The sequence below is a fragment of the Oncorhynchus keta genome, chromosome 12, assembly GCF_023373465.1.
Source record: "Oncorhynchus keta strain PuntledgeMale-10-30-2019 chromosome 12, Oket_V2, whole genome shotgun sequence".
In the NCBI taxonomy this organism is placed as follows: Eukaryota; Metazoa; Chordata; class Actinopteri; order Salmoniformes; family Salmonidae; genus Oncorhynchus; species Oncorhynchus keta.
Window position 1 is genome coordinate 7780782 of NC_068432.1, and position 22980 is coordinate 7803761.

The 22980-nt window shown below is 40.6% G+C and overlaps 2 protein-coding genes across 10 annotated transcripts in view; both read left to right on the forward strand.

The window, feature by feature from the left end:
• LOC118390924 (CAP-Gly domain-containing linker protein 2-like) overlaps window positions 1-21624 on the forward strand; it is a 73500-nt gene extending 51876 nt beyond the window's left edge. Inside the window, exons 7-19 of one of the 5 annotated variants that reach the window (XM_035781755.2) lie at window positions 7194-7297; window positions 8135-8195; window positions 8770-8865; window positions 10070-10120; window positions 10905-11270; window positions 11368-11949; window positions 12267-12324; window positions 13557-13640; window positions 15265-15421; window positions 16162-16321; window positions 16877-17068; window positions 18113-18175; window positions 18533-21624. In XM_035781755.2, the coding sequence (XP_035637648.1) occupies window positions 7194-7297; window positions 8135-8195; window positions 8770-8865; window positions 10070-10120; window positions 10905-11270; window positions 11368-11949; window positions 12267-12324; window positions 13557-13640; window positions 15265-15421; window positions 16162-16321; window positions 16877-17068; window positions 18113-18175; window positions 18533-18544 (1986 nt within the window). In that variant the 3' untranslated portion in view covers window positions 18545-21624. Of the gene's footprint in view, window positions 1-7193; window positions 7298-8134; window positions 8196-8769; window positions 8875-10069; window positions 10121-10904; window positions 11271-11367; window positions 11950-12266; window positions 12325-13556; window positions 13641-15264; window positions 15422-16161; window positions 16322-16876; window positions 17069-18112; window positions 18176-18532 lie in introns of all 5 variants that reach the window. The other 4 variants (XM_035781756.2, XM_035781757.2, XM_035781758.2 and 1 more) reach the window with 4 other exon arrangements.
• Window positions 21625-22191: 567 nt separating this feature from the next.
• The window catches only part of LOC118390926 (general transcription factor II-I repeat domain-containing protein 1-like), a 50478-nt gene continuing 49689 nt past the window's right edge, over window positions 22192-22980 (forward strand). For 2 of the 5 annotated variants that reach the window (XM_035781762.2, XM_052457697.1), the window contains exon 1: window positions 22625-22953. In XM_035781762.2, coding sequence (XP_035637655.1) covers window positions 22943-22953 — 11 coding nt within the window. In that variant the 5' untranslated portion in view covers window positions 22625-22942. Of the gene's footprint in view, window positions 22287-22624; window positions 22954-22980 lie in introns of those variants that run through there. The other 3 variants (XM_035781765.1, XM_035781761.2, XM_035781764.2) reach the window with 3 other exon arrangements.

Sequence of the window (22980 nt, forward strand, 5' to 3'; positions counted from 1 at the left end):
CATAAACATTAGGCCTATAGCAAATGTAGCATATGGCACACATTTTTCAAATGCAAATAGCACTTTTAGGTAGTGCTCAATTCCTGAGAGCAGCATTTATTTTTCATCTCGAAGCATTGAGCCCAATCAGTGCTCCATGACAACAAAATAAATAAACAACAGTGTAGTAAGAGAGTTGGCTAGTCCTTAGTTTTTGTGGTATGCTCATGTAAAACAATTAGGCTAATCTACATTTCCATATTTCCTAGTCACTTGAAGATCCAGGGGTATTAAATATATTGGAATGACTGACAATCTGACACTTGTTTCTTTTAAATGTAAAGATATAGCCTAATCATATTATTATCTGTAGTAGAAAGGGATGGGTAAGTAGAAGCCTGCATAACCAATCCAAAAAGAAACATGAAACATCCATTTATGGCCAGCTATGTAAACTCTAACATGGACTTATCCTGCAATATGTCGTTCAATTGGTTATATTCATTTTGGCTCTTCTAATGCTTCTTATTAAGCAAGTTGACATTTATTGAGATTAGTCTTGTCCCTGAAGCAGAACCGAGCGATTTCCGCTAGATGGGACAAAATTGGATATATTGTAAAAATGTATGAAATCAGACACTTGCTTTTTGATCTTAATTTAAAGTTAGGCCTTAGGGTTAGCAGTGTGGTTAGGGTTAAGGATGGGTTTAAAATCAGATGTTATGACTGTGGCTGTGCCAGCTAGTGGCCAATCTGCAGAGCTGCCTCCAAAACAATATTTGTGATGAAAATCACTAACCTTAAAGGGAAAGTAATCGAAAACTTTATTATCCCACCAGGTGGAAATTAATTTGCTTGTTTACTTAAAAAGACAGTATATAAAAACGCAATCAAATTCATTTGAAAGTGTAATAGCCTACATATTTACAGTGAAAGTACAATATGCTGTACACTCACGTGACCAATAGACTATCCATTGTGTATATCAGTTGAAGTCGGAAGTGTACATACACTTAGGTTGGAGTCATTAAAACTAGTTTTTCAACCACTCCACAAATTTCTTGTTAACAAACTATAGTTTTGGCAAGCTGTTTAGGACATCTACTTTGTGCATGACACAAGTAATTTTTCCAACAATTGTTTACAGACAGATTATTTCACTTATAATTCACTGTATCACAATTCCAGTGGGTCAGAAGTTTACATACAGTAAGTTGACTGCCTTTAAACAGCTTGGAAAATTCCAGAAAATTATGTCATGGCTTTAGAAGCTTCTGATAGGCTAATTGACATAATGTGAGTCAATTGGAGGTGTACCTGTGGATATATTTCAAGGCCTACCTTCAAACTCAGTGCCTCTTTGCTTGACATTATGGGAAAATCAAAACAAATCAGCCAAGACCTCAGAAAAAAATTGTAGACACAAGTCTGGTTCATCCTTGGGAGCAATTTCCAAATGCCTGAAGGTACCACGTTCATCTGTACAAACCATAGTACGCAAGTAAACACCATAGGACCACGCAGCTGTCATACCGCTCAGGAAGTAGATGTGTTTTGTCTCCTAGAGATTAATGTACTTTGGTGCGCTAAGTGCAAATCAATCCCAGAACAACAGCAAAGGACCTTGCGAAGATGCTGGAGGAAACAGGTACAAAAGTATCTATATCCACAGTAAAACGAGTCCTATATCGACATAACCTGAAAGGACCCACAGCAAGAAAGAAGCCACTGCTCCAAAACCGCCATAAAAAAATCATGGGGACAAAGATCATACTTTTTGGAGAAATGTCCCCTAGTCTGATGAAACAAATATAGATCTGTTTGGCCATAATGACCATCGTTATTTTTGGAGGAAAAAGGGGGAGTCTTGCAAACCCGAAGAACACCCTCCCAACTGTGTAGCATGGGGGTGGCAGCATCATGTTGTCGGGGTGCTTTGTTGCAGGAGGGACTGGTGCACTTTTCAAAATAGATGGCATCATTAGGCAGTGAAATTATGTGGATATATTGAAGCAACATCTCAAGACATCAGTCAGGAAGTTAAAGTTTGGTCGCAAATTGGTCTTCCAAATGGACAATGACCCCAAGCATACTTCCAAAGTTGTGGCAAAATGGCTTAAGGACAACAAAGTCAAGGTATTGGAGTGGCCATCACAAAGCCCTGACCTCAGTCCTATAGAAAACTGAAAAAGCGTGTGCGAGCCAGGAGGCCTACAAACCTGACTCAGTTACACCAGCTCTGTCAGGAGGAATGGACCAAAATTCACCCAACTTATTGTGGGAAGCTTGTGGAAGGCTACCCAAAACATTTGACCCAAGTGAAACAATTTAAAGGCAATGCTACCAAATTCTAACTGAGTGTATGTAAACGTCTGACCAACTGGGAATGTGATGAAAGAAATAAAAGCTTATATCAATTAGTATTTGGTAGCATTGCCTTTAAATTGTGATGAATGAAATAAAAGCTGAAATAAATCATTTTCTCTACTAATATTCTGACATTTCACATCCTTAAAATAAAGTGGTGATCCTCACACGGATCCCAAACTGGCTGCGCGTGTGCGCCATCGTGTGCTATCGTGCATAAATGTATTTTGCCCCCCCACACCAAAAGCGATCACGACACGCGGGTTAAAATATCAAAACTAACACTGAACCAATGACATTAATTTGGGGATAATGTCGAAAATGATTAAACATGGATGGCTCGTAATGGATGGCTTAAACATGGATGGCTCGTAGCTCGTAATATTAGCTTGAACCTGCAAACTAACGTTCATTTGTCCTATTTAGCTAGCTTGCTGTTGCTAGCTAATTTGTCCTGGGATATAAACATTGACTTGTTATTTTACCTGAAATGCACAAGGACCTCTACTCCGACAACTAATACACACATAAAACGGCCATCCGAATCGTTTCTAGTCATCTCTCCTCCTTCCAGGCTTTTTCATCGTTTAACTTATATGGTGATCGCAACTAAACTTTCATTGTATTACCACGACTACCGGAAAAACAGTTAATCTTTCATTCACCCATGTGGGTATAACCAATGAGGTTACCTGCTTCTATAAACCAATGAGAAGATGGGAGAGGTAGGACTTGCAGCGCGATCTGCATCAGAAATATGAATGAGTTCTATTTTAGCCCTTGGTGTCACAGACACCAATTGGCGCGAATAAAAAGGATTTCTACATTTATTTTGCGACACTCGTCCGGTCTGGTCAGCATGTAACTGACCTAAGACAGGGAATTTTTATTCTAATTAAATGTCAGGAATTGTGAAAACTGAGTTTAAATGTATTTGGCTAAGGTGTATGTAAATGTCTGACTTCAACTGTATGTACACACACACTAAAGTTAATAAATATGGGGTCACTTAGAAAAAAAAACATATTTTTTTGTCCATTTAAAATAGCATCAAATTGATTAATTAGAAATACAATGTAGACATTGTTAATGTTGTAAATGACTATTGTAGCTGGAAATAGCTGATAAAAAAAAGGAATATCTATAGAGGCGCGTTATCAGCAACCATCCTGTGTTTCAATGGGACGTTGTGTTAGCTAATCCAAGTTTATAATTTTAAAAGGATAGTTGATCATTAGAAAACCCGTTTGCAATTATGTTAGCACAGCTGAAAACTGTTATTCTGATTAAAGAAGCAATTAAACTGGCCTTTAGACTAGTTTAGTATCTGGAGCATCATCATTTGTGGGTTTGATTACAGGCCCAAATGGCCAGAAACAAAGATCTTTCTTCCGAAACCTGTCAGTCTAAAATACCAGCCTCAAAGTCAACAGTGAAGAGGCGACTCCGGGATGCTGTCCTTCTAGGCAGTCTGAAGGGGAAAACATACATAATCCATGTCTCAATTTTCTCAAGGCTTAAAAATCCTTCTTTAAGCTGTCTCCTCCCCTTCATCTACACTGACTGAAGTGGATTTAACAAGTGACATCAATAAGGGATCATAGCTTTAACCTGCTCAGTCTGTCAAGGAAAGAGCAGGTGTTCTTGATGTTTTCTACTCTCGGTGTATATCACTTGTAGACTAGCACAGGAAAGCAGCGCCACAGATGAAAGGGGAAACTAGTGATCAAACCTGAGTTAGTTAGTCACTTATCTTTGGTAGAGCATGCGCTGTTCGCCGCGTTCCCCCCCCGACAGTCAAACAAACTGAGATTGAGATTTTTTTTCATGAAACTAACACAAAGTAATTTAACTAATAATAATGCAGTACTTTCCACACAAAGAAATATTGTAAAGTAACACTTTACTTTTGTTAAATGTGACGAGTAATATATTACTTTTCAACTAACTATTTCCAACACGGGTGATGATGATGGTAATTAGCCATAAAAGCCGTTGGGCCGTGCAAGGACAGTGGTGACAGTGTGGCTACCTCCAAAATAGCACCATATTCCCTATATAGTGCACTTGAGTGTGAGCATGTCGTGTGCAGTGAAAAGGGGCATTTGAATTGGCACCATATCCCCTATATAGTGCACTACATAGGGAATAGGTTGTCATTATACAGATGTAGGATCTTAAATTGATCACTCTTTTGTTGCTGAGAATGTTTTTGCACAGCAGGAAATGCAAACTTGTAGTGTATTCAAGATTTAAAAAGGCTTCTAAGGTTTGTAATTTCCACTTCAAAATATATCAAGCCCTACAAAAAAAATCCATTAATTATAATCCACATAATAATTCACATTTCCTGTTGGTGCAGGACTATTTTCCTGCTGTAAATAACTGGCTCAAATTAAGATCTGTAGTTGCATGCTGTCACGGTCACTGCAGACTACACACTCACACCAGCCAAATCAGCAGCACCCACTCTATGACTCAACCAGGGAAATGTCCTAATATGTCATCCTAATGAGTCTGCAGATGTTGATGAGTCACGCAATGACAGGGCTCTTGACTGAATTAAGAGAAAAGCAACTGCATATCTGTCAGACATATTCATCTGGTAGATATGGAAGTTGACAACATATAGGGCTGGTTTCCCAGCCAGTTTAAGCCTCATCCAAGACTAAAAAGCGTTCTCAATGGTGATTATCCAATGAAATAATGTTATTGTAGTAGTAGTGTGTGCTGTACATAATTGGAACTGACTGACACACACAAACACACACTTGCAGGAAAGCATATCTAATGTGCTCTGGTTCGCCCCGGGGTGTGCTTTGAGTGATTCTCCATTGAAATGGTGTTAAAAACAGATAAGATAAGTATTACGGAAACATTTTGTTGAAATATAATTTGATCTCTGAGAAATTAAGTTTATTGATTGCACCCAAATTGGCCATTTTAATTGATAGCATACAATAATTATTAATAATATTCAATTATAGTACCTAACATCCAAAGTTTTTTTTAACGATGAGTAAGACAAAGAAATGGACAAAAGCCAACCACAGACCCTCCACACCCCACACCAATCCCACCCCAACAACCAGTATGTATATACAGTGCATTCGGAAAGTATTCAGACCCCTTCACTTTTTCCACATTTTGCTACATTAACATCTTATAATAACATGTATTAAATAAATAAAAATCCTCATCAATCTACACACAATACCCCATAATGACAAAGTGAAAACAGGTTTTTATTATTAACAAAAGCATTCAGACTATTTGCTATGAGACTCGAAATTGAGCTCAGGTGAATCCTATTTCCATTGATCATCCTTGAGATATTTCTACAGCTTGTTTTGAGAATACCTGTTGTAATTTAAATTGATTGGACACAATTTGGAAAGGCACACACCTGTCTATATAAGGTCCCATAGTTGACAGTGCATGTCAGAGCAAAAACTAAGCCGTGATGTCAAAGGAATTGTCCTTAGAGTACTGAGACAGGATTGTGTTGAGGCACAGATCTGGGCAGGGTTACCAAAACATTTCTGCAGCATTGAAAGTCTCCAAGAACACAGTGGCCTCCATCATTCCTAAATGGAAGAAGTTAAGAACCACCAAGACTCTTCCTAGAGCTGGCCACCCTGCAAACTGAACAATCAGGAGAGAATGGCCTTGGTCAGGGAGGTTATCAAGAACCTGATGGTCACTTTGACAGAGCTCCAGAGTTCCTCTGTGGAGATGGGAGAACCTTCCAGAAGGACAACCATCTCTGCAGCAATCCACCAATCGGGTCTTTATGGTAGTGGCCAGACGGAAGCCGCTCCTCAGTAAAAGGCACATGACAGCCCACTCGGAGTTTGCCAGAAGGCACCTAAAGGACTCTCAGACCATGAGAAACAAGATTCTCTGGTCTACGGTGAAGCATGGCGGTGGCAGCATCATGCTGTGGGGATGTTTTTCAGTGGCAGGGACTGGGAGACTAGTTACAATTGAGGCAAAGATGAACGGAGCAAAGTACAGAGAGATCCTTGATAAAAACCTGCTCCAGAGCGCTCAGGACTTCAGACAGGGGCGAAGGTTCACCTTCCAGCAGGACAACGAACCTAAGCACACATGCAAGACACCACAGGAGTGACTTCGTGACAAGTCTCTGAATTTCCTTGAATGGCCCAGCCAGAGCCTGGACTTGAACCCGATCGAACATCTCTGGAGAAATGTGAAAATACTTTTTTTTAATCCTAATAGCAGGAACAGTACCATGTAGTGGTCAGAACCTGGTAACATTAGGATGTTGGATGGGACACACCAAATTCACTGAGACTAAATAACATAATTCAGCGTCACAGCTCCATACTACTTGTCAGACAGATAGATTTTGATGTGTAACTCATTGTTAGAAAAAGGTTTGGTCCTTTTATAAGAATCCTATAAATTAAAAGTGATGATTTGGGTGCAATCAATTAGCTTAATTCAGAGATCACATTATATTTCATCAAAATAATGTTGCAGGAATGCTAATCTTATATGTTCCTAACAACAGAAACGATTTCAGAACAATCTGAGATGGCGGCTGTCGAAAATCTTCTTTCTTGTGCTTTTTATTAAGGTGGAACGACCCTCTGGGAAACTTCCCCTCATAGTGTAATCTACAGACTTCACAAAGAAATCTACTCAACTTGACAAATAAAACATGATTCATCCATCAATGTTTCTTTTCATTGTACACTTCGCTGTACATGTAAACGAGGCCTAAATTAGTATGTGTAAGTGTACTTACTGAGAACTTGTCAAAGCACTCCGTGATAGCATGGTATAGCTCATCCCTGATATGTTTTTTTCTCTGATTACAGTATGTCACCGAGACTGAAAGCAACCTCCAGCAAGTCAAAACTCTGTTGGCAAGCACTCAGAAGGACAAAGTAGAGCTGGCCAATCAGCTTGAAGAAGAGAAAAGGTACATTGTCAGGGATTTCTATGGAATGATTCCATTTGTGGCACAAAAATATATAAATACTAAATTGCTCAAAGCAATTGAATAATATATATATATATATATATATATATATATATATATATAAAACCTTCAAGTGCGAAAATCCCCTCTATTATTCCATTTATGGTACTCAGAAGAACATTGCTAGGGCATTGTCATTTTCATATGCCCTGCTTTTAAAATACACATTTTATTAGCTAGCTGCATTAGCCATCTTTGGTAGAACTTTCCAGTAAAAGAGATAATATGCGTCCCAATGGCACCCTATTCCCTATATAGTAATACTTTTTTCAATAGGGTAGCCATTTGGAACGGATCCATGGTTGTCGGTGCTGGGATCAGACCTGTGCCAAATACATATGTCAAACACTTTCACATACTTAAAGTGCGCTTCATTTAACCTGACCAGTTTTCAGGGTGGGAGTATTTAGCACTTTTGGGACTATTCCATTGCACAGGGCAAGCTCAGTCAAGTGTACCTCAAGTGATTGAATTGACATACTGTATGCAGTTCTTGAAGTGGGACAATGCTTTCCTATACAGTGTACTGAGTCCGACTCCTCTAATTTTCTACTGCTTCTACACCTTTTATGAGTATGGTCACCCAAAATGAGTACCCACACCTATTTAGTTCTACTTCATGTTCTGTCCGTATGTATTTGAACCAGGTGTGGTACTGTGTAGCTCAGTTGTTTAGAGCAGGTACTGTACTGTAAATTGTTTTAGAAACCATTTGTTGGGTCGTGATGCTCTTCTGTGGCACTTCCCTGACACCTTGTGGCCGACGTAATATTACAGGAAAGTGGAAGACCTTCAGTTCAGAGTGGAGGAAGAGTCAATCACCAAAGGAGACCTTGAGGTATTTATCTACCATTTGGTAAAAAGCTTAGATCAACAATAGTTTGATAAACATGTTTTGAAGGTATGAGAATGTGTGTTTTATAAGATTACTTTAGCAAAAGTGATCGAATTTTGCTCTTTCTATGGTGTAATGTGAAAGTTATTGAGTAGTAGGCTGGTAGCGATCGACACCATGATGCTCAGTTAGGTTAGAGTGACCAAAAGCCTGTGCCAAACATATAGTGATTAAAACAAGAAGTGAGAAAGATAGACAGGGACGTTTCATATTTTCAATGTTTAGGGGCGGCAGGTAGCCAAGTGGTTAATAGCCTTGGGCCAGTAACGGAAAAGTCACTGGTTTGAATCCTTGAGGCTGACAAGGTGAAAAATCTGACTAATATGCCCTTAAGCAAGGCACTTAATCCTAATGATTAAAATGTAAATGTCTATCCTCCTCCAATCTTTTGACAACTGTTACAGAAAATCCCATGTGATGTGTATTTTTCACACAGTCTCTTCAATCTGTACAGGTTTCTGTGTCTTGTCTTTTTTTCTACCTCTGGTCTCTCTCCGTTCTCTTTTCCTCTCTGTAGACTCAGACGAAATTGGAGCATGCCCGTTTTCGGCAGCTTGAGCAGAATCTGTTCCTCGAAAAGTCGAGAGCAGAAAAGCTTCAGAAAGAATTAGAGGTGAATCGGGTAACTGATAGACCATCCTAGAGCCCCTGCCTGTATCCATTTTCTTTGCGCTTCTCCCCTGTATCTTTTGTTTTGGTTGCTGTGGGACTTGCAGCACAAATCCTTATCATTCCTGCCCTGCACCTGTCTCCAAACTCAGTCACTCATACAGAAAATCCTGTCAGTTACCTCATCAAACGGCATAGACTACAATCAGAATTGGATGCCATTGCCCTGATTTATTTAGCAATGCCAGGAATGCTCTGTACAGATATTAGGTTTCATGTTGAGAGAAACAAATTTCAAGCCTGACAACTCACACTAAACTCTTCCGCTATTCTGTCTTTGCTAAATACTTTAGTCTGAGACTGCCATCATTGAAGTTGTTTGTGGTGACGTGGGGCATTGTACAAAACAAAGTAATTTAACCAATCAGAGTATCAAAGCCAATGACGAATTTTCAAACCGCCACTACGTGTGTTCTGGCTCTGACCCAACCCATAGGTTTCTGGACCAATCAGAAATCCCCGAATGTGTTCGCATTCGGTGATGGGTCAGAGAGGTACTCAGATCCAGACTCATTGCGGATAAGAAACAAATGTCTGTGGACATGGGGTAGCGTTTGGCTGGAACAAGGAGTCTGAGTAGTCAGGCAAACAAATTGCACAAGTGTAACCTGAATTGATTATTTCATTAATGAATGAACAATTGGCCTCACATCCAATAGAAAACCTCTCTATCGCGTCTCAAATGGCACCCTATTGCCTATATCATGCACTACTTCTGACAAGAGCCATATGTGCTCTATGGGGAATAGTGTGCCAGACACAGCCTCTATCTATTTCTCTCTTGGCTCTCAGCTCTATTTCTCTTGGCTCTCTTTCCTTGTTCCTTTTGCCGCCCACTCACAAAAATCTTGTTTGAGTTCGCAGGGTGTAATGCTGGAGCGATTGTCAGCTGTAGTCAGCGTCGTTTCCACTGTTGATGTCGTAACTTTAGTTTATAAGGACGTTAAATTGGTGGCATAATATTAGAATTAGCACCAATGTGAAACTTCCATTAAGTTCTGCTGAGGATCAAAATCTTGCCTTATACAGTTATATACAGTTATGTACAGATATATACTGTCACACAATCATTTTGTGGTGAAACACACTTAGCACATTTGGGTCATGAATGTTATATAGAGCTACAAATATACTGATTTTACCTACAGGGAAGACGCAGACTTGATGCAGCACCCTTGAGGTTGGGTAAGAGAACCAAGGTGAAACAAAATGGACTCGTCGTTTCGTTCAGCTATCTAAACTGTTTGATTCCCAGTTGTCTATTTTTGACGACGTTGATCTTGCGAAGTCAATCTTGCCTTTTTCTTGAACTGTTGCTATTAGGGAACTTTTTGATAACTACTTTTCCTAGAAACCTATCAACTGTAGCGTTGATTTTGCCTCAATGGTCTGTATTAACATACTATTCACCCCGTGTCATTATGCCTGCTCTGCCAAACATGGAGTTCTGTCATTTTTAATTGGATGTTTGAAAATGTCACATTTTAATTGCTATGTGTGGTCCTAGTGATTGCCTATCTATGTGTAGTGTTATGTCTGGGGGTTTCTGTGTGGGCTTTGTGCATCTGCCTGGCTTCTTTAGTGACAAAATAGCAAAGAATGGCTTGCTTTCTTCTGATTAGGTTGTAATGCACCTGCTGATTTTAAAAGCTCAACTTGTTTTTGATGTCTGCGAGCAAAGCATTTCCTCAAACCAAGGGATTTCCACTGTAATGCGGAGCCCAGCTTGTACGCTCATATGATTCTCAAAAGGCCTCTTTTCCTGGGCCTGCATGCTGTAATCAAGTATTTTATTTGGACGCTTGGTGCTTGAGAGATGCCATCCTGTTTCAGGCAAGACGTCATCCCCGTTACAGGACTGACACTATCCGGTCATTCTGTTACGGGAACGATACTCCTGACTGTTTCAGTAATGACTCAAACCACATTAAGGCAATGACGGTCTCTCTCTCTCCCTCTCTCTCTCTCACTCTGCCTCCACAGCAAAGCACAGTTGAGGAGCAGAGCCGCGTCATGCAGCTGGAGGATGAACTGGCTCTGCGTCGGGCCGAGATCGAGGAGCTCCAGGTCCGGCTCCGGGATGCGGACAAGGACGGGGACTCCACCCAGGGGCCGGTGGCCCAGTCGGAAACCATTCTGCTCCGGGAGCAGCTCCTGACGGCAGGCCGGGAGCACCACAAGGAGAGCAGCCAGCTGAGGCAGAAGTACGAGGCTGCAGTGGCAACGGGCCAGGAGGAGACAGACAAACTGAAAGCCACGGTGGACAAACAGAGCCAGGAGATCATTGAGCTGAAGCAGAAAGTCCAGCAGGCCTCTACAGAGAACATGGAGATGATGGACAACTGGAAGGTGAGAGGCACTATTCTCAGAACATAAAGGGAATTAAATTACTCATTTGGAAATGTAGGTTTCTCTCTCTCTCTAATCTTGTATCCCTCTCCTCAAGGTCAAGCTGGACACCCTGGTCAACGACCACCAGCGTTCCCTTGAGGACCTGAAGGCCTCGCTGTCCAGCGGTTCGGCCAAAGGCCAGGATCAGGAGCCCCAGGGGCTGAGGACCACACTGGAGAGCCTGCGCATGGAGCACCAGCTGGAGCTGGAGAATCTCAAGGCCAGGCATGAGATCGAGGCAGCCATGCTGGCCAAGGAGCGTGACGATCTGCGCTCAGGCCTGCAGGATGCCAAGGACCAGCTGGTCGAGAACAGCCAGAACTGGAATAGCCAGGCCCAGACGAAGGCCAGGAGTGACCAGCAGGCCCTGGAGCTGAGGGAGGTCTGGGAGAAGTTCCAGAAGGCCCAGCTGAGGGTGGGCGAGCTGGAGAGGCTGCAGAGCGAGCAGGACGGCGCCCGAGACAAGCTCCAGGAGCGCTTGGAGCTGGCTGAGAAGAAGATGGTGGACTACAAGGCCCTGCAGAAGGCCGAGGCCCAGAGTAGACAGGAGCTCTACATCCTGGAGGAGAAGCTGAGGGTGACTGAGAACCGGCTGCAGGCGGTGCAGGATGACCACCACATGCCACAGGATGCCAACGTGAGTCCTCCGGGGGGATAACTGTGGTAGCATTGGTTGTATATGCTATGCTGTGCTCCAGATGAGATTAGAGTCCTGTGACCCAACTATTAAATGCACTAATGTTGCGTTTAGAGCGCTAAAGGGTGCAAATGTCCTTATTCGTGTGATATAATGCTAGCTTTCTAGAAACATTCTTCACACAAGTAAGTAAAATACTTCCACATGATATCCATGCTTTTCTAGTTCCTTGTGTGTTTCCATATCTTGTCCTTCAATAAACAACTAAAGCAATGAGTTGTCATGGATTGTAACTCTCAATTTTGTCTCCCTCTCAGGTTATAGAAAATAATGACATCTTGGAGGAAAAGATGAAGCTAAAACAGAATGTTGAAGGTATCGTAAATGTTAACCTGGCTAATTAAATTGTATTGTTACTGTAAACATATGTTTAGGAAAATGAGGATGGTTTTAAGGACCCTTAATGTCCAACCGCTGTTATAGTAAAGCATTTCAAATGTCAGACCTCTGCAGGCTTTTGATTGTACTTTGAGGACCTTGCATACCGTAAAACTTCAGTTATTGGAATCATCTGTTTTTATTCCCAGTAAGAAACTGCTAGCCCTTGGCTGCTAACAGCTGAGAACTGCTAGCCGTTGGCTGCTAACAGCTGAGAACTGCTAGCTAACTGGCATGCACAAAACAGTCAACATCGGGTGTAAAAACAGAAATTGAGAAGGGTCTATCTGCAGACTGTGTTTACTAGATGCTGTACCCACTTACTTTATGCCACACCAACTGCCATTGAGGCTGTTCTAGCAGCCTCCCAAGTGGTGCAGAGGTGCTAGAGGCGTCACTACAGACCCTGGTTCGATTCCAGGCTGTATCACAACCGGCCGTGATTGGGAGTCCCATAGGGCAGAGCACAATTGGCCCAGCGTCGTTAGGGTTTGGCCAGGGTAGGCCGTCATTGTAAATAAGAATTTGTTCTTAACTGACTTGCCTAATTAGATAAAGGTTTATAAAAAAATAAATCTAGGACACCCGCACACAGTGTCCTTCACCCCCGCCTGCTAAACACTGCTTTCCCACAGTTATTTTTTACAGCAAAGGTATTCACTACCCAGTAGTGCCACGCAAGAGTTGGGTTGGCTACACTAGCTACGTACTTCCCTCGCCGTAAAGTTAACAGAACTGCTGGCGCAGAATTTAGTGGGTGCGGCATGTAGTAACCACAGTCTGCAGATAGACATTATTGCAGAAATCGTCCGATCGTCCTCGTGATAAAAGTAAGAACTGCCGAAAATGCATAGTCAAAGAGGAGAATAATTATTCTGTCAAGAGGCATACTAAAACAAAACAAACATGACACAGTGTGTGAAGGATAACACATTAGTGAAGGAACTGAAGAAATTCATTAAAATGCTGGAAGTGAATGCTAGAATTAAACCAAATGTACTATGCAAATGAGCAAAAGCTGTATGCGTTAAGGAAATAGAAGCCTTTCTCTAATAAGCGCCTGTTGTGTTTATTGATTTAAGCAAATAAACGCCCAGGCTTTTAATTGAAGTTTTACGGTAGTTAGATTCCAAGGTTTTCGACCAACGGTGGTTTTACGTTTCTTTCAGAAACTATGGAGAATCTGACCAAAAGAGAAAGAGAGGTCTCTACTCTCACATCACATGTCGATGCCCTCAAATCACAGATAACTGGTAAATGATACTGCTACGACTACGATATGTTGCGTAAAAGGTGAAAAGAGACTCCGCACACTGATGAAGACCTGATTGGTCTTCAGAGACATTGTCAAATAAATTCCCATGGGAGCATAGAATATAGCGTGTGGAGTATATCTCCACCTTTTATTGAACATTCTTTGATATCCAGAACCGATTCAAGTCAATAGATGTGTGTATGTATGTAATCTCTTTTTTCTATTTATTGTATTTTGCACTCCATGAATGTCTTGACAAATACGACACATTCATTCTCTATCAACTACATGTACAGTATTTGATTGCCTGAGAACATTTACTCTCAAATATATTGCATGAAAAAAAAGTAAAGTTATGAAATGATAAAACTAAATTAATTAATAATAAAACAAATGAATAATCAAAATAAAACATTTCACTGACTGTCGACTGAATATACATATCCTTTTTTTTTAAACAAAAATATAAACGCAACATGTAAAGTGTTGGTCTTATGTTTCATGAGCTGAAATAAAAGATCTCAGAAATTTTCCATACGCACAAAAAATGTTTGCCAAGATAATCCATCCACCTGCCACATATGACATATCAAGAAGCTGATTAAACAGCATGATCATTACACAGGTGCACCTTGTGCTGGGGACAATAAAAGGCCACTCTAAAATGTGAAGTGGGGACAATAAAAGGCCACTCTAAAATGTGAAGTTTTGTCACACAACAAAGTGCCACTGTTTTGAGGGAATGTGCAATTGGCATAGTGACTGCAGGAATGTCCAACAAAGCTGTTGACAGAGAATTTAATGTTCTACCATAAGCCTCCTCCAACGTCATTTTAGAGAATCGGCCTCACAACGACAGACCACGTGTATGGAGTCGTGTGGGAGAGCAGTTTGCTGATGTGAACGTTGTGAACAGAGTGCCCCATGGTGGCAGTGGGGTTATGGTATGGGCAGGCATAAGCTACGGATGACAAACACAATTGCATTTTATCGATAGCAATTTGAATGCACAGAGATTCCGTGATGAGATCCTGAGGCCCATTGTCGTGCCATTCATCCACCGCCATCACCTCATGTTTCAGCATGATAATGCATAGCCCCATGTCGCAAGGATCTGTACACAATTTCTGGAAGCTGAAAATGTCCCAGTTCTTCCATGGCCTGCATACTTACCGTGTACAACAGCGTGTTCCATTCCAGCCAATATGGAGCACAGCCATTGAAGAGGATTGGGACAACATTTCACAGGCCACAATCAATAGCCTGATCAACTTTATACAAAGGAGATGTGTAGCGCTGAATGTGGCAAATGGTGGTAACACCAGATACGGACTGGTTTTCTGATACACGCACCTACCTTCTTTTAAGATACCTGTGACCAGCAGATGCATATCTGTATTCCCAGTCATGTGAAATCCATAGTTTAGGGCCTAATTCATTTATTTCAAATGACTGATTTCCTTATATGAACTGTAACTCAGTAAAATCTTTGAAATTGTTACACTTTGCGTTTATATTTTTGTTCAGTGTATATATATTTACGGTGCCGACTGTGCAGTACTTGTTGGTCCAAACCAAACATTTAACTCTAAATCCTTCTCAAACTTCTTTTTGTCCACCAGCCTTGGAGGGCAAAGTTCGCTTGGGTGAGAAGAAGGGCGATGCCCTGGTCAAGGAGAAGATGCGCCTGGAGGCCGACCTTGAGTGCATGACCAAGAAGTCCCATGATGCATCGGGACAGCTGGTTGTCATTAGCCAGGAGCTACTGAAGAAGGAGAGGTCATTTAATGGCGAGAGAAAGAGGGAACACTATTGATTTTACACCACAGCTCAGTATTTTCCCTTTGAAATACGGAATAAAACATGGCAGCCCACCCAAAGCTACAAGATATAGCTTACATTCATCTGAAGGAGATTAGATGTTTGCTAATGCACTTGTATGAAACTGTCCCCCGTCCTTTACACATACAGTATTTTGTGCTAGAGTCATGCGTTTTCAAAGACTGACAAAACAGTCGCAACTCGTCTTTGTGATATGAAGTAGGCCTAAAAGGCCTTTTCACCCCTCAAATCATTGCCTTGTCATAGCTGAGAATGCTATGTTACTTTAAAGTGTCCCATTCCTCAGTCTAAGGCATTTAGGGAGATTACGCACAGCGCTTAGGCCTGGAAATATAAGCAAACATTTATTGAAAGGACAACAGCACAACATTATGTATCTCAGTGACTCTTAGGGCACCTACGTTTGCAGTATTTGACTGTGTCAACTGCCTTTCATAGAGAAAAACAAATATGCCATGTATCATAGATAGGTTTGGGTCATTGATAGTGAAACAACCCTGAATCTAGCCTGGGCGCCAGTCTCTTTCTGCTCTCTTGCCAACTCTGGGGAATTGTCATGCAAATGACACATTGGAGTTAGCAAGAGCACAATCAGGTCTGGGACCAGGCTACCCTGAATCAGGAAGGCAAGGGTCAATCTTAACGGTACTCTTTATTGTATCGTCCCCTTGTGTCAGGAGTCTGAACGAGTTAAGGGTGTTACTGCTGGACTCCCCTCGCCACTCGCCCGGCCTGGACCGAGACCTGAGCCGAGAGGTGCACAAGGCTGAGTGGAGGGTGAAGGAGCAGAAACTCCAGGATGACATCAAGTCCCTGAGAGACAAACTGCTCCTGCTGGTGAGAGGGGAGGGGCTGGGAGATGTCAATCACAGTGCTGGCTACGCATCACATCGTGTGTCCATCAACTTAGGGTTGTATTCACTAGTAACCAAACGGGAGTAAACAGGCTGAAACGAGGAGGAATGCTTGTTTTCTTTGTTAAACGTTTTGCTATGCGGTGTACTAATCAATGTGACACAGTTTGTTGTGTTCTCACAAAGATGAACTCTGGTCTAGAAGTAGAAAAGCTCTACGTGATTAAGATTATAAATGTTCCATGTTTCTTATTTAAAGTGGATACAGTATTTGGCTATTATTTCATTCATGTCTGTATCCTATATGATTTAAAATATGTTTGACTCTGTGTATTCATATCAAAGGCAGACCTAGCAATGACAGATGTAGCCCTCCACATTTGTCCAGCAATGGATTGAATAACTAAACAGGGTTGTGTTCATTAGGGCCCACAACTATAAAATTCAAAGTAGTCTATTCCTGTTAAAGTCTGTTTTCTTTATTTTAGTGCCTAATGGACACCCAGTTGATCCCTACGCTTTATGTGTGTGTTCTCAGGGCAGGGAGAGGGGCTCGCCCCCAGATCACAGGCGCTACTCTATGCTGGACCCGTCGACCCTGGACTCGGAGGTGACACTTCTGCGCCAGCGGCTCATGAGCACAGAGGAGGCTCTGAGGGGAGCCCTGGAGCACAACCAGGAAGTGGACCAGCTGGTGCAGGCCATGCGCACGCACCCAGACAAGAGCGAGGTAAACTAGAACAGGACCACCTATAGCTAGCACTTGTTTTGCCTTTCTGGGACAGATTTTGTTTTATAGTGACTATTTTGAAGTAGGGTCTACTTGCAATGACTGTGATTGTTTTTCCCTATTAAACTTAGTTTTTATCCAGAGCGACTTACAGTCACCCTAATTTAATGTAATATAAGCTACAGTTGCAGGCACTAAAAGTTAGGCCGTGTCATGGTTTTGGCAGAACAATTCCTCGTCTCCAAGCGGTGTAAAATACGTATGAAAAAATACATTAAAGTACTACTTAAGTCTGTTTTTTTTCTCTGTATCTGTACTTTACTATTTACATTTTTGACAACTTTTACTCCACTATATTCTGAATGAAAATAATGTACTTTTTACTCCATACATTTTCCCTAACACCCAAAAGTACTTGTTACATTTCGAATGCTTAGCAGGACAGGGAAATGGTCCAATTCAGAGCATCCCTGATCATCCTTACTGCCTCTGATCTCACGGGCTCACTAAACACAAATGGTTCGTTTGTAAATGATATCTGAGGGTTGGAGTGTTCCCCTGGCTATATGTAAATTAAAAAAACAGGAACATCGTGTCATCTGGTTTGCTTGATATAAGTAATTAGAAATTATTCATATTTTTCCTTTTGATACATAAGTACATTAAGCAATTACATTTACTTTAAACCCAAGTATTTTACTGGGTGACTTTCCTTTAACTTGAGTTGTTTTCTATTAAGGTAACGTTACTTTTACTCAAGTATGATAATTGGGTACTTTTTCCACTACTGTCATCTCCTTGCGATAGTTTGTCACAGAAACCTTTACCCACAATGGTAACATGAGTTTGATTGGCAAATGTTTAAAAAAACGTGTTTCTTGAATGGCAAACAGTGTATGTACCATGTAACAAAGTACTAACAATACTGCAATTACATTGTACTTGCCTTTGTAACAACCACATAAATACATGGTTTCAGAGTAATTTAATATAAAGTGAGTTTGAATAGTGTAAATGCACGCTTCTTTCATGAATCTCTTTCAGGTGCATGGTGGTGCAAATTCAGCCAATGGAATTCATCAACAGAATACTTCCTTTACTCAAGATGTAGGTATTAATTAATCATAATAGCACATCAATCACACATGTTGTATGTCATATCAAATACATGTATCTTAAGTCTATAGATCAGTTATAGATCAGTTAATTAGTCACTGTCTAGAGATTTACTAAATGCCATTATTGCCATTCCCACAATGAGTTGCATAAATACAACATTGACAGCCGGTTTACCTAACACAGATAAAGACTAGTTCTAGACTTAAAAGCATGCTCAATAGAGAATCTCCATTTAAAATGCTTTTTCTTCTAAAACAAGGCATAATCTGCCCTAGATTAATACCCTGACTGATATGTATTTGACACATTATTTGAGCTTCTTCAATTTGATGGCTTGCTCCCCAGGAACAACACTGATATAGGAGAAGAAGAGCTCATCTTGAATTGGGGAAATGCAGAGGTACATTTTAAAAGAAGAAGTCAGTACGACTTGGAACTAGCACGCCACTGGACTCCAGACAACATTTCCTGTTTACAGTTACTACCAAAACAATGTCGCTCTATCTCAATATGTACATTCATCTGTTGCAAAAAAGAAAAACACCCATTAGCCAAACTTAAAACAGCTTGAAGATACTGTAAAATGGTTGACAGAGGTGAAGAATTCTAGGTATGACTTTTGAAAACTGATACATGCCCTGCCTACATACCCAAGGATGGTATTGGACAACCTTTTATCTTAGTTTATTAGAGATCGTGACCCTATGAGCCTTGAAGGATGAATTGTGACTCCAGAGAATGAAATGACTCTGGTGTCTGATTGAAAACAAAGATTAAGAATTTGGCCTCAATCCATCACTTTTTGTTTTATTTATTTGCCACACTTATTTTTTTTTATCCTTCTTCGATTAACTGTAGCTGATTTGACCAGTGACGTTCAATTTGCTTCATAGCGAACATGCTCTGTAGTGAAGATGTGAATGAAACGGGGATGCTGCTGGATTTAAGCTGATGTTGTATCTACATATGAATATAGCTGCATTATCTGAAACCTGTGCATACTGTAAAAGTGTATTTAGTCAACTGAACCAATGCAACTTGGTGCCGTAAGTGCACCAAATAGCTATCAGTTTAATGGTTTACTCATTTGAACGAAGTAATCCTTAATTCCACTGTGGCTTTACTGGATAGTGGGAAACCATACCACTTTGTAGTGTTTTCATACACGTGAGGGGAAAAAAAAGAAAAAAAAAGTCTTAACTTCCTATTGTTGATCATTTATCTAAAGAAAGTTCAACCTAGATCAATGCCTTGGGATCACTTTGTCCTTTGATTCGAGTAGGCCACTCAACGGCTGTTTGGAGCACAATGCAAACAATGGAACATTCAAAGCTTGTGTCCCAAATGGCACTCTATGACCTATATAGTGCACTACTTTTGACCAGAAAAGTAGTGAACTATATAGGGAATAGAGTGCCATTAGGGATGGAGGCCTACTGTAACTGCTTCCGCCATTCTGGATGATCCCTCCCTTCTGGGTGTAATCACAATGTACAGAATTGATACGTTACGGTCTTCCAAATGTTATTATCTCCATTGAACAAGCCAACAGGGAGATTCTAAATGCAGTCCATTACTGTATTCTTGGGAGATTAGTTGATATTCTGGCTGCGTCTCGAATGGCACCCTAATTTCCTATGTACAGTGAGCTCCAAAAGTATTGGGACAGTGACAAATGTTTTGTTGTTTTGGCTCTATACTCCAGCACTTAGGATTTGAAATGATACAATAACTATGAGATTAAAGTGAAGACTCAGCTTTAATTTGACGGTATTTTCTTTCCTTATCGGGTGAACCATTTAGAAATTACAGCACCTTTTGTACATAGTCCCCCCATTTTAGGGGACCTTAGGTATTGGGACAAATTCACTTATGTGCATTAAAGTAGTAAAAAGTTAAGTATTATCGCAGTGCTAGAGGCGTCACTACAGATCCGAGGCTGTATCACAACCGGCCGTGATCGGGAGTCCCATAGGGTGACGCACAATTGGCCCAGCGTCGTCTGGGTTAGGGGAGGGTTTCGAGCTTTACTTGGCTCACCGCGCTCTAGTGACTCCTTGTGGTGGACCGGGCACCTGCAGGCTGACCTCGGTTATCAATTGAACCTTGTTTCCTCCGACACATTGGTGCAGCTGGCTTCCGGGTTAAGCGGGCGGGTGTTAAGATTCGTGGTTAGGCGGGCCATGTTTCGGAGGACCTTCGCCTTCCGAGCTCGTTGGGGAGTTGCAGTGATGAGACAATGTCGAAATTGGGGAGAAAGGGGGGTAAAATACAACAACAACAACAAAATTATAAGAATAATATTAATAATAAGTTCAGTATTTGGTCCCATATTCATAGAATGCAATGACTACATCAAGCTTGTGAATCTACAAATTTGTTAGATGCATTTGCTGTTTTATTTTGGTTGTGTTTCAGATTTTATTGTGTCATTTTGGAGTCAATTTGATTGTAAATAAGAATATAATATGTTTCTAAACACTTCTACATGAATATGGAATAGCTAATCCTGAATGAATTGTGAATAATGATGAGTGATAAGGTTAAACGTACAAATATCATACCCCCAAGACATGCTAACGTCTCACCATAACAATAACAGGGGAGGTTAGTATTTTAGGGGGGTATTTATGCCTCTGTAACTTTTTTCCCTCATCATTATTCATGAATCAATCAGGATGATCTGTAATCATGGTAGCATCCAGATTAGTGTAGAAGTGTTTCGAAACATATTCTATTCTTATTTACAATAAAAATGACAATACATTATCTACCATTAATTTCTATTGGGCACAAAATAATCTGAAACACAACTAAAACAAACAGCAAATGCATCCAACAAATGTGTAGAGTCACAAGCTTGATGTAGTGATTGCATGCTATGAATATGGGTCCAAATACTAAACTTTTGACTACTTTAATACACATATAGGTCAATTTGTCCCAATTATTTTGGTTCTATGTACAAAAAGTGCTGTAATTTATAAAAGGTTCACCCGATATGGATGGAAATACCTTCAAATTAAAGCTGACAGTCTGCACTCAAACCCGTAGACATTGTATAAATTCAAATCCAAAGTGCTGGAGTACAGATCCAAAACAACAACAAAAAATTGTCACTGTCCCAATACTTTTGGAGCTCACTGTGTATTGTGCACTACTTTTGACCCGGGCTCTACCCCTGGTCTAAAGTAGTGCACCATTTTGAATGCAGACTCTGTCTTTGGGAGAACATTATTTTGATGTGACTAATGTGGAATGTAAGACTTGGGGATTGACATTTCATGGGCAAAGTGTAGGGCTGGCCTCTGGTCAGTGAAACTGAAGCTACAAATTGTCATTGGATATTGTATATGGCCTTTTTCAGATAGGAAACACTTCGTACCCTTAATGCTGTAATGATTTCTGAGATTGAGTCATTAAATGTTAACAATGTGGGCAAAGGATTATGGTGTTTTATTTAATGTGGACATATTTTCTGATGTGTTAAGCATTTATTCATGTCGTGTGCAGACTACGTAATGAGCAGCTGACCAATTACGTAAGGCTTTAACTCTGGGTTAACTGAGATTAGGCCTTTATTGAACACCCATTTACAATTTTCTCACTCACAAATAAATCCTGTTTGTAGTTTTCTTACCTGCTGGACATGGGCACACACACACACACACACACACACACACACACACACACACACACACACACACACACACACACACACACACACACACACACACACACACACACACAGCTCCCACTTGGTGACTAATGGTGTCACAATAAACATTTGGCTCAGTTGTGGAAGTGATGTATCCTTCATGGGAAAATGGCGATGATAGAGGCTGTGAAGCCCAAAAAAAGTGCAGCAACAAATGCTGTGAAGTTGTTCAGAAATGTACTTCTAAAAGTGTGACCAGACAGAGTACAATACTGTACTCAAACACTAGGGGCAAAGTAGGCTGCTATTCATGATTTATGCACTTGGCCAATGTCACCAAGGATATGAAGTGAACTAGATCACATGCAAAGGGGCAGTTTGGACACTGCTCAGGTGGCTGACCAAAATAGTTCACAATTCAACTCTTGATGATATACAGAGGTAAAGTATTGTTATCATATTACATGTTGAAATTGTATATTTTAGGTGTTCCTTTTTCACTATAGTTGAGTCAATTCTAAAAAGCATCTAAATTAATTTACCAAATAATACATTGTCCATTATATATAATCATCCTTTATAATACATTATATTAGTCCCAATTAGTTTTAAGACCAGTCAAGTCTAAATATTTATTTATTTAGTTAAATGTTTAATGCGGAGTATGATATTTGTTTGTTTGTTTTTACAACAGGTTTAACTCACGACCCTCTCCATGCGAGTTTCCCCCCATGGTTTCCCAGAGGTTCCTTAATCCTAGCTATATGTAAATTACAGCCAATAGATGCTGTTGTTGAGTTGGACCGGGATTAGTGGAGGCGAATGAGTTTCAATTTTACTGGATTAGGCTACAGAACAAAGAAACGGGACACACTCCACTGTTAAAGAAAATAGAAAAAACGGGGGAAATAGAAAAATAATCTCGGTGATAACGTTTTGCTAACGAATTTTGTGCAGTAATGCTTCAGATTACAAGGTTTCGAAACCCCGATATTAATGCTAGATTTTAGATGGGAATTCTACCCAGCAATTTCGGTTGGATTAAACGGGGAATAACCATATTCCGGGATTGACAGTGTAAAACAATTTAAACGTTGATGTTGGTAAGGTATGCATCATGTTATTGTAACATTTA